At 41.2% G+C, this 12,062-nt stretch overlaps 1 protein-coding gene across 1 annotated transcript in view; it reads left to right on the forward strand.

Annotated features, from left to right (window-relative positions):
• The first annotated feature begins 9,123 nt into the window (after positions 1–9,123).
• LOC125750548 (protocadherin gamma-C5-like) overlaps positions 9,124–12,062 on the forward strand; it is a 221,901-nt gene continuing 218,962 nt past the window's right edge. The window contains exon 1 of the mRNA XM_049028520.1: positions 9,124–10,805. Coding sequence (XP_048884477.1) covers positions 9,253–10,805 — 1,553 coding nt within the window. The 5' untranslated portion in view covers positions 9,124–9,252. The remainder of the gene's footprint in view (positions 10,806–12,062) is intronic.

The raw sequence follows: 12,062 nt of genomic DNA on the forward strand, positions 1-12,062 counted from the left end.
ATTATTCACGAGTGCCATAGATACTATGATTAAGACTAATCTGACTTCTGTAAAAAAATTAAAAAAAAACTTAATTTTGTAGATTTCTTTTAATTAACAACAACAGGTTGGAGTACGTAAAAAGATTATAATTATTTGGATTGTTGTTGTATAATTACTAAAATTGAAACATTAAACGGTTTTGTTCGGGAGACCTCATTTCCTACTTGTAGCAGTTACCTAGTATCATTTTAACTGCACACACAATGTTTAGCTGAGTGTGACTTTGGGAGGATCAGGATTAAATAGATAATGTTTGGTCTAATTAACTTAAGTCACTTAAGAAAATACTCCATTCAAGGTGGTGGAATCATGCGAGCCACGTATGAGTACTTTAAACATTCAGCAGTATTTCCCTTTCCTTTACTTATAATTAACAAATGTGATTTGAATGGTTTCCACTCCTCTCTTTCCACCCTGCCTGCACTGATTCTGAGTTTATTGCTGCAGTTAAAAAAGCAGCTTTTCATTAGTAAGAAATCGGCAGGATGTCGTCCTGGACCTGTCTTTCCAGTGAACTTGCCCTGTAGGGACTTTCAGATGTATCACTCTTGTTAGCAATCCCAAAATAGACCTTCATCCTTCGCACTGTTAGATCTTGCATTTTAAGCTTCACGTAATGTTTTCTTTATGTATTCTGTGTCTGTAAATAGCTTATTTCTTTTATTTATTGTACCTTCTCTCTGACAGCAGTCACCATCCGTGTAGATTTTAGACTTGCTAAGAACAAACAAAGTTGTTGCGATGTTTGATCTGAGCTTTAGAAGGGCTCATTAGAATGGAGAGAATCTGTGACAGAACAAACCAACACATGCACACCCTCCTACAGCCATTGTAAGTGAAGGTACAATCACAGAGAAAATCTTCATAGGCCTCGTTAATAAAACATTAATATTAATGACAATGTTAGATCATCCTCATTGTGGTTATCATCATCATTATTACTTTTCCAGACCTCAAAATATACTACTTAAAATTTAATAGCTCCTCTTGGCTACTCAGTCATTGTCTTCTTACACAATAGTCAGCTTATGCTCCCAGCTGATGATAGATATATTTACGTATATCAATTTAGCAGATGCTTTTATTCATTGTATCATACAGTTGGGAAAGCAGGGACAGCCAGCCTCTGGAGCAGTGGAGGCTAAGGGTCTTGTTAAGGGGCTAACAGTGGGAATTGGCACGGAGTCTTAGCCTGCAGAACCACACACTGCCCCAATGATTTGAGACTCAGGTGCTTCTGCCACTTATTTACAGGATTATCAGACAAGCCATTTTAATTTATAAAGCACTGTTTTAACCACAGGGTTTACAAAGCACTTTACAGACATATAAAAGAAAGAATTAAAATAAGCATACAAGAAACAACAATGAGCATAGAAAAATAAATAGAATTGATTTCTATAAAAAAAAAAAACAAAAAAAAAACAGATAAATTCTAGTCTCTACCTCACAGGGGACTCTAGGCCCTATCTCACAGGGGACTCTGGCCCCTACCTCACAGGGGACTCTGGCCCCTACCTCACAGGGGACTCTAGGCCCTATCTCACAGGGGACTCTAGCCCCTACCTCACAGGGGACTCTGGCCCCTACCTCACAGGGGACTCTAGGCCCTATCTCACAGGGGACTCTGGCCCCTACCTCACAGGGGACTCTGGCCCCTACCTCACAGGGGACTCTAGGCCCTATCTCACAGGGGACTCTGGCCCCTACCTCACAGGGGACTCAGGCCTCTACCTCACAGGGGACTCAAGCCCCTACCTCACAGACTTTAGCCCCTACCAAACTGAGGACTCTGTGTTTTGTCATTACCACTGAGCACAATGCAGAAAGCAGGTGTAAAAAGCTTTTCACCGCATACGTGTGCAGCATATGCTTGTGTATGTAACAAAATTTTAAACTTTCTTTTTTTATTGTAGGAAAACATTGAGAAGCGCTTGGGATTTGTAATGCGCTGAGATATCGACTGCTCAGGTGGTCAGATGTACTGTATGGCTACATATCCACACAGAAAGAGTGCTATAATATAGTCATCTGTAAAATTAAAAAATAACAAATAATAGGTTAAGGTGTCTCTAAACTGTCTGCAGTGAGTGTGTGCCCTGTGACAGATGGGCATCCTGTCTATGTATGTGGTTCTTTCTAGGCCAGGCTCCAGGCTCACCTGTGAGTCTTTTGTACCACACACGTGGTATAAAAGATGCAATATTATTACCATTATTACAATCCCAGACAGCACAGGGCAGGGCTACACCCTGGACAGGACATCAGACCCATCAGTCATTTCTGAATCTTGTTGTGCACCAGATTAAGGCAGCAGGGACGCAAATAAAAAGGTGACAGTACAAAAGTTTCACCTTTATATATATTTTTTTCCTTTAGGTTCACACTCCAGAAAAATGTCCGCGCACAGACGATTATTGTAATACACAAAATCAAGGGTGTAACTTTGGCAGGAACATTGGGGGGTTGAGGTCTCCACCCATCACGAGAGAAACATGATTAATATCTGCGTTCGACTTTGGGGGGGGGGGCTACAACCCTCCCATCACACCGTAATTTACGCACATGCACACAATTCTTCGATCGTGGTGGCTGAAGCGTGTTGTTGACGCGCCAGTGAACATTGAATTGGGGGGGACAAAAAAAAGGCAAGAAGAAAGTATTGCTTACCCGTCAATCAGGTACACTGGCTGATATGATATTAGCAGGAAGGTATATAATAACCGATTCCGCAATGGGTATTTTTCGGGGATAGGCAATTCCGGATAAAAATTCTATATTAATGCTTACGCGTTCTTGAAATAATAATAAAAACCATTAGTGGAATATTATTAAAACACGAATTAAAACTGTGAGGCGTTCGGTGCAAAAGAAAATCTAGTAAAATAGCATATGCGATATACAAAGCAACGTATGAGAGAATATTTCTGTGTCTTTATGAAGTATATAAAATAGCGCCATGCATGTTATTTGCTTGCTTAAAATCCATAAAATATTTGAAATCAAAAAGGTAATCGTACTACTTCCCTGATAAATCACTCCCAACTTAATCGGGGGGTGTTCCACAAAGCAGGATTTCTCCGTTAGTTGGGTTAATTTAAAATAGAAGACATGATTGTCCAGTAAGAGTTTAGGTAAGGAGCTTTCCAAATGGACCGTCATGACATTTAGCTTAAGTTAACAAAGCTAACTGAGAAATCCTGCTTTGTGGAATACCCCCCAGTAGTGCAAAGTACTTAGAGACAGCCCATTCTTTGCAAACGGAGATGCTCTTCATACACCTTAAATATTTGTATATATGCGCAATTTATCAATTGTAAGTGCACCTAAATCAGAGACTGCGAAGCAAAAGCACTGCATTGATTGTGGTATAAATTTGACATATTGGCTATCCAATACAATTGTCTGTTGTCTGGAATTATGTTAAAATTCTCAACCAATGCAATTATTTGCGGTCAGAAACTTAATGATATACGGTAATCTTACTGGTTTCCATAGTCGGTGACGAGCAGGGTAAAACAGCAAAAACAAAAAGCGATTGGGTGGCATTTAATAAACTTATGGTACTTATGCGATGATCGTTTAAAAGTTTCAGTGGGAATTTAAAATACGAAGAGGAATTCAATAATCAGGTCAACTGGTCAAATTGAAATGCGATAACTACAGTACATATCAGTGTTCATTTTAATTTTTTTTTTAATCTGAGTTACGTCGACCTGTGAGAAAAATGTAACATCCTGGAAGAGTGTAAAGATTCGGAACGGATTATGAAGTCTACAATCAGCCCTGAAAGAAAGTTATGAGCTTCAAGACTAGTCAAGTGGATTAAACTCTTGGAAAAAAGATGATTTCTTAATACTGTAGCGGTAGGTAAGTTGATTTGTGGTGAATCTGAAGCAGTGCTCCCCTCTTGCCGATATAGGTATAAAACCAAAAATTATATTCTTCGCAGTCCACGACAACTGTTTATAAACAGGAATTATGCTTACAGCCATTAAATTTCATTTCTAAAGGACTCATAATGACAGAGCAGCATAATTTTCTGTGGGTGGTGAAGTGAATCCTGCAATGAAGGAATGAATAAAAGAACAACTCCCACCCCTTGTATACAACTTTTACAGTGAAATTTGGGTCATGATTTACTAACTAGGGAATAATATGGGTCCTGAGGCTAAACCAGTTGTTTTAGATGTGCATTATGTACCTTAAATATATAAATTGTATTAGTACTCATAATTAAAGCAAAACATCTGCGTTGACATTTCATGTTTTGTTCATTTCTATGGCTAAAGAGTAATGTGTATAGAAGTGCATCCATCTTCTAAGTGAAGTCCAAAGGAATGCAATTAGGTGAACTGATGTTTGTAAATTGCCCGTAGTGTATGGCTGTGTTGTGAGTCTGCATGTGCATGTACTCTACAATGGACTAGCATCCTGTCCAGGTTGTCCTCCTGCCTTGTGCCATATGTTACCAGGGATAGGCTGTAGGCCCCCTTCATCACTGTATATAGTATAATTGGTTGAAAGATGGACAATGTCTTATAATTGTCTGCAATATTACAGTATTATATCGAAATTGTAAATAATTTTATCTAAGAATATAGAAAATGCACTCCTTGATGAATAGAACCGTTCCTACATCCTAAGACTCTGCTGGCACCCTCAGCTCTTCCCCCAAATGATTCTTTGAAACAATTTTTATGTTTTTTAACTATAGTATTTGTAGTGTTTGTAGCGATCCTGTTGTTTGTATCATTTAACATTTGTGTTGTGTGATTTGCAGTATTTGCACTGTTTAGCTGGACCCACAGCCATGACGTCTCTCTGGACTGTGTCCAGATAGCACCTTTATGTGGCTTGCTCATTTGGTTCGTTGTTTACTGTCATACTGTAACTTTGTGTATATTCTCACATCATATTCTGCCATTACTACCATATGTTTAATGCCTGTTTTTATGTGCGCTGATTTGGAGTTATTGTGATGTCTGGTGTGGTAGTTTGTGGATGTGTTGTGTTTTGTACCTGCCCTTGATTTGCCCTCATCTACAAGTTGTTGTTTCAAATGTTGAGAACTGAACTTATAGCAGCGACATCATGGTTTATTATGCATTTTATTGCATTTTTAAGCCACAGGCTTTTGTATGTTTGTTCTATCAAAAACTAATCCTAGACATCAAATTTAGATTGTTTTGGCTGTTTGTAACAATTTATACTTATTTATGAAATTTTATCATTTTAATTGTTTAATCGGTTTTACTGTCCATTTACTTGCCATGAGTATAACTCTGGTTGCTGGCATGACATCGTCACTGTAACTAACTAAATCATGGTTTATTATTAAGGAGGAGGGCATGTTGTCTGTGTGTCATCTTGAGGGAATAAGAAGTATACTGTTTATATATTGATATATTTGTGCTTCGGGAGATTGTGGGTTGGTGGAATTAGGAATGACGTGGTTTTGGTACCGAAGAGAGATGACTTTCAGGTGGCTATTTCGTCATTCTTAAACTTTCCGGTAATTCTCACTGTCTTTATAACCTAAAGGCCCCCTTTCTATGTTTTGCATTTGTTTTCCCCTTTACTGCCTTATTGGGAGAGAATTGGAGCCACATAAAGGTGTTTGTAATTCCAGACGTCACTGTTTTAACCATTACTGTGCACTGGATGATGTTTATTTTGTGCTGGTACCATCTATGCATATCCTCTGGGTCCACTTTCTCATTTATGCAGAATTCTGAAATGTCATGTCACAATGTGGGTGGCGCAGTGAGGCAGTGGCGCAGTGAGGCAGTGGCACAGTGAGGCAGTGGTGCAGTGGAGTCTCCACCACGGCTCCCTGTGTGTGGAGTTTGCATGTTCTCTCCATGTCGTTGTGGGTTTTCCTCACGTACTCTGGTTTCCCCCCACAGTAAAAAACACACTGAGGTGGATAGGAGATACCAATTTAACCATAGGGGTGCATATGTGAGTGCATAGTGTGTGAGTGAATAGTGTGTGAGTGAATAGTGTGTGAGTGAGCCCTGTGGTGGGTTGGCGCCCTGTGATGGGTTGGCGCCCTGTGATGGGTTGGCGCCCTGTGGTGGGTTGGTGCCCTGTGGTGGGTTGGCACCCTGTGATGGGTTGGCGCCCTGTGGTGGGTTGGTGCCCTGTGGTGGGTTGGCGCCCTGTGGTGGGTTGGCGCCCCATCCTGGGTTGTTCCCTGCCTTGTGCGCTGTGATGGGTTGGCGCCCCATCCTAGGTTGTTCTCTGCCTTGTGCGCTGTGATGGGTTGGCGCCCCATCCTGGGTTGTTCCCTGCCTTGTGCGCTGTGATGGGTTGGCGCCCCATCCTGGGTTGTTCCCTGCCTTGTACCCTGTGATGGGCTGGTGCCCCATCCTGGGTTGTTCCCTGCCTTGTGCCCTGTGATGGGTTGGCGCCCCAACCTGGGTTGTTCCCTGCCTTGTGCCCTGTGATGGGTTGGCGCCCCATCCTGGGTTGTTCCCTGCCTTGTGCCCTGTGATGGGTTGGTGCCCCATCCTGGGTTGTTCCCTGCCTTGTGCCCTGTGATGGGTTGGTGCCCCATCCTGGGTTGTTCCCTGCCTTATGCCCTGTGATGGGTTGGTGCCCCATCCTGGGTTGTTCCCTGCCTTGTGCCCTGTGATGGGTTAGCGCTCCATCCTGGGTTGTTTCCTGCCTTGTGGCCATAAGCTCTGAACACTGGTAACCCTGACTATAGGATGGATGTCAAAATACCATAAAAAGAACAGCATGTGTGCATTTTTATTGGAGTCTTATTTATATGTTTGTATATATAATATTACATTAAAACTATAATTGGATAACTATAATGTATATAATATGTATATAACACATTATAAAATTATAAATAATAAATTATATACAGTGTACATTATAAATTATAGATACACGTACACACATAAATGAATGATATATATAATTTTACACGTATGCACTTGTATGAGAGCATGTACATTTAAACTATGTAATATCTGGTATTTATTCAGCGAGACTGTGCATATCAGAGAGCATTTCACTGACGTAGTATGGACTGAGCAAGTCCATGATACAGAAACAGCGTGTTCTCTGTGTGCATTTCACACCAGAAGCTCAGAGTGTCGCTGCACAGCTCGAAATAACTCTAATGCTAGGACCTGTAAGGAGGGGGATGCGTGTGTCTGCCCTTCCCCAGTTATCCAAGCACCAGACAATCAGCGCCTCCCAAGTCAAATAGGGGACTGCCGTTTTTAATCGGGATCATTCACGCTCACATATTTACGTTAGCATCTGCAAAATTGAATCCTATGTAATATAAATATATGAAGGGCTTTCTGTAAAACCACACTAACCTAAATTGCGCTTTCGCGTTTTATGAATTTCAAACCACAAAGTACCATGTCATTTGCGAGAAATTTCAAAATGAACATGAAAGAAGGCAGGTCGACGTACACCTATTCTATCCGTAGTAGATGATTTGCATAAGTAACACATTTTTCATCCGTTAATCACCACGATTAAGCCCACGTATTTAATACAGCGCGTTCGTATAACGTAATAAATTAATTAAATGCAATATATAGCCTAATGACTGTATTGTAGCTGAATCTTCAGATATAGAGAAATGTTAAAACTTCCCATGAGTTCATAGACAGAATATAAATCAGAAGCAGTAATTTACAAATACTCGTGTGTATTTCTCGCAGGCGTCGCTGTCCGTGGTCCTGAATATATCTTTATAATAAGCCTGAATAAGATAACTGCTTCAAGCTTTATATTGTATCATAGAAGCGGCACCATCCATCCATCCATCCATTTTCCAAACCGCTTATCCTATCGGGTCGCGGGGGGTCCGGAGCCTATCCCGGAAGCAATGGGCACGAGGCAGGGAACAACCCAGGATGGGGGGCCAGCCCATCGCAGGGCACACTCACACATCATTCACTCACACATGCACACCTATGGGCAATTTAGCGACTCCAATTAGCCTCAGCATGTTTTTGGATTGTGGGGGGAAACCGGAGTACCCGGAGGAAACCCCACGACGACATGGGGAGAACATGCAAACTCCACACACATGTGACCCAGGCGGAGACTCGAACCCGGGTCCCAGAGGTGTGAGGCAACAGTGCTAACCACCGCACCACCATGCCGCCCCCGAAGCGGCACCAACTTAATTATAAAAAAGAGCTATTTGTCATCAGTGGCAGTTTACCATTTAGTGATATCTTCCTAATTACACAGACCCACTCTCCAATCATAACCCGTTCTCCGTTAAATTTTAGGTAATATGTGGCAAACTTTGAAACGGGATCGGTGCCACTAGCTAATTTCATTCCAGTTCCGATCAGTGTCAGCAATTAAATGCTGAAATGTTTTAAGCATTTGAGAATTTTCCCGCAATTACATATTATATATTCATATTCCTTGAGCATTCAGCAGAGTTAGGCGTGTACTGCTGAAGCTGGATGAAATCGGGGTTACGTGGGTTTAAACGAATATATCCTGCTCAGAGGGTTGGGAATATGGAAAAAATGTATGTTGCACTTTCCTCCAGCACAGTCGCTTCAAGGCGTTTGCCTGATTTAGTTTCTGAGATTTTATTACTATATTCATTTTAAAGATAATGGGAGATCTAATTTATTTTTTATTTTTGTCAATTACGACATTTTAAAGACCCCCTTCAAATTATCAGTTGCGTGGCTTTCTATATTAACACTAAATACAAGTTAAAATATTTAATGTACGCCTTAGTGCAAAGGTGTACATACCTGCAAGAAAAGCTTGGCCTCGGAGAGTACAGCTGTAGGAGTAAAAGGCCCCAGTGCTGATATGATTATCCTACTGGGAACGGGATTCGAACTCACGACATCCGTCTAATAAAAGCTGTAGCAAATCATTTAATTGATCCGGAAAATAAATTACTGTGTATTACGAAATAGTTTTCAAATTCTTATTTAGAAGTACATTTGACTGGACACAATTCTCAATTTGATCCCGCATTTCATACTGAAACGCTGCGTGTCGCTGTTGACCTTCATGGAGAACAGCCGACTTGTCCCTCCCACCACTTCTGTGTCATCCAGTAAAGTGGTGTAGCTGCCGGTTGTTGGACTTGTTTGTTAAAGCCCTGTATGTTTAAGACTTTCATTCGTTTTATTTTTCTGATTTATATCACAATAACTGCCGATATTTTTCAGCTAATTCTAATAACTAATGGAAAACAGAATTAATTTTGTTTTGATCAATGTGATGTGTAAATGCATCGCTGTAGCTATTGTTACCGTCCACCTCTGCTTTGCGGATCTGCGTTATTCTTTTCCAGAAGAAATGAATCGAGGGTCTGTAGTCGGAAGAATCGCGCTGGATCTGGGACTGGATGTTAAAAAACTGTCGGGTCGTACAGCCAGGCTTGATTTTGAAGGTAATAAACAATACTGCGATATTAACCTGCAGACAGGTGACTTGTTTCTGACTGCGAGAATAGACCGTGAGGAGCTTTGTGGACGGGAGTCGTCGTGTGTCTTGGATTTGGATTTCGTTCTAGAAAACCCGCTGGAATTGCATCGCGTAACACTTGACATTCAAGATGTAAACGACAACTCACCGACATTTCCAAAAGACATTATTAAATTGGAGATACGAGAATCAGCAGTAAAAGGAGCTCGGTTTTCCATAGACGAGGCCCATGATCCAGACACGGGAACCAATTCTGTACAGGGCTACTATCTTTCTGCAAATGAACATTTCAGTCTAGCTCTCCACACAAGCGCAGACGGCGGAAAATACGGAGAATTGGTGCTGGACAATGAATTGGATCGGGAAAAGCAGGACGAGCTCTCGCTAACTCTGACAGCGTATGACGGAGGATCTCCGCAGAGGTCTGGTACGGTCGGCATTCACATTCGTGTACTGGATGCCAATGACAATGTGCCAGTGTTTTCACAGCCTGTGTATAAGGTAAATCTGCCTGAAAACTCACCTTTGGGTACTGTTGTAGTGACAATAAGTGCTAGTGATGCGGACGAGGGACAAAATGGCGAAGTTACATATGAATTTAGTCATATTTCATCCAAAGCTAAAAGCATATTCGCTATAGATCCGAAAACGGGAGAAATAAAACTGATTGGACCAATTGATTTTGAGGAAACGTCTTCTTTTGAGATGCGTGTTAACGCTAGAGACGGGGCAGGCCAAACAGCGCATTGCAAAGTTTTAATTGAGATAACCGACTTGAATGATAACGCCCCAGTTATATTTTTAAAATCTATAAAAACGCCGCTTCCCGAGAATTTCCCCGTTGGAACTGAGTTTGCTGTTTTATACATACAAGACAAAGATTCAGAGGCCAACGGTAAAGTCACTTGTACTGTCCACCAAGAAGGGACTTTTAAACTAAAACCATCTGTTAAAAACTATTTTTCTTTGATCACTACTATTGAACTGGACCGTGAGACAGACGCGGAGTACAACATTACACTGACCGCCACGGATGAAGGCTCCCCTCCGCTCACTTCCAGTAAAACGATTAAACTATCTGTCGCAGATGTGAATGATAATCCACCCGTGTTTGATGCGCAGACGTACAACTCCTACGTGAGCGAAAATAACAAACCGGGATACTCCATTTGTTCTGTTACCGCGAAAGACCCAGACTGGAGAGAGAACGGCACGGTTTTCTACAATCTGTTACCCAGTGAGATTAATGGTGTTGCTGTCTCCACGATTTTATCTATTAACGGCGATACAGGCGTGATCCATGCTGTGAAGTCATTTGATTATGAGCAGCTCAGAAGTTTCAAAATCCATGTTATTGCCAGAGACAATGGTTCCCCTCCGTTCAGCAGCAATGTGACGGTGAACGTCTTCATAACAGATCAGAATGATAACTCTCCACAGATACTATACCCTGATCCATCAGGAAGCTCAGTCATGACTGAGATGGTCCCTAAAGCTGCTCATGCGGGCTCTCTGGTTTCCAAGGTGATCGCCGTGGATGCTGACTCTGGGCAGAATGCCTGGCTCTCCTATTATATAGTTAAATCGACTGATGCCGAACTTTTTGGTATTGGTCTTCACAGTGGTGAGATTCGGATAAAGCGAGACGTTTCTGAATCGGATAACATGAAACAGAATCTCGTTATTTTGGTGAAAGATAATGGACAACCCACTCTCTCTACTACGTGTACCATGTATTTACTTATTTCCGACAACTTAGTCGAACTTCCCGAGCTAAAGGACATGTCTTACGACGGCAGCGAATCAAAATTAACGTCATATTTGATCGTCACACTGGTTTCTGTTTCAACTTTTTTCATGATTTTTATTATTCTTATTGTGGCCTTGAAGTTTTGTCGCAGGAGGAAACCCACACTGATGTTTGACGGTGCAGTTGCCATTCCCAGTGCCTATTTCCCTCCCAACTATGCAGAAGTGGATGGATCAGGAACTCTGCGTAGTTCTTACAATTACGACACGTACTTAACTACAGGCTCGCGCACTAGTGACTTCAAATTTCTGACGTCTTACAATGAAAGTACCTTGGCTGCAGACCAGAGTAAGAAAATGGAATCAAGAGAAACTACAGACCCTGACGTAATGAGTGATTCGAACCAGGTAATTAAACAGTTTTCACACTTTTATACTTTGTTTATTCTTTTACAAAAAACAGTATATACATTATAGTTAACCTGGATTTGAGTTATAGATCTTCCCTTTCATGTTTTTGTAATTTTCTAAGGTTGAAATATGAAGTTTTTTTTATTATGGTTGTTCCACTTTTGATTCCATGTGGTACTTTAGAACTGATTTGTGACCTATCACCACGAAAAGAGTCTTAAGTCACACTGGTAGAAATACATGCACCCATAAAACTCATTTCGTGGTGATGGGTCACATTTGTCTTTCTAAGAAGTCATCACGCGGTATAGTTGGATATAATATAAAACGAGGATTCAAAACAGCCCACGTCACATTCGTATTGCACACGAACTTCTCATGTATTCGGTGAATATATTCGAAGTTCA

Source organism: Brienomyrus brachyistius, chromosome 10 (genome assembly GCF_023856365.1).
Source record: "Brienomyrus brachyistius isolate T26 chromosome 10, BBRACH_0.4, whole genome shotgun sequence".
Classification (NCBI taxonomy): Eukaryota; Metazoa; Chordata; class Actinopteri; order Osteoglossiformes; family Mormyridae; genus Brienomyrus; species Brienomyrus brachyistius.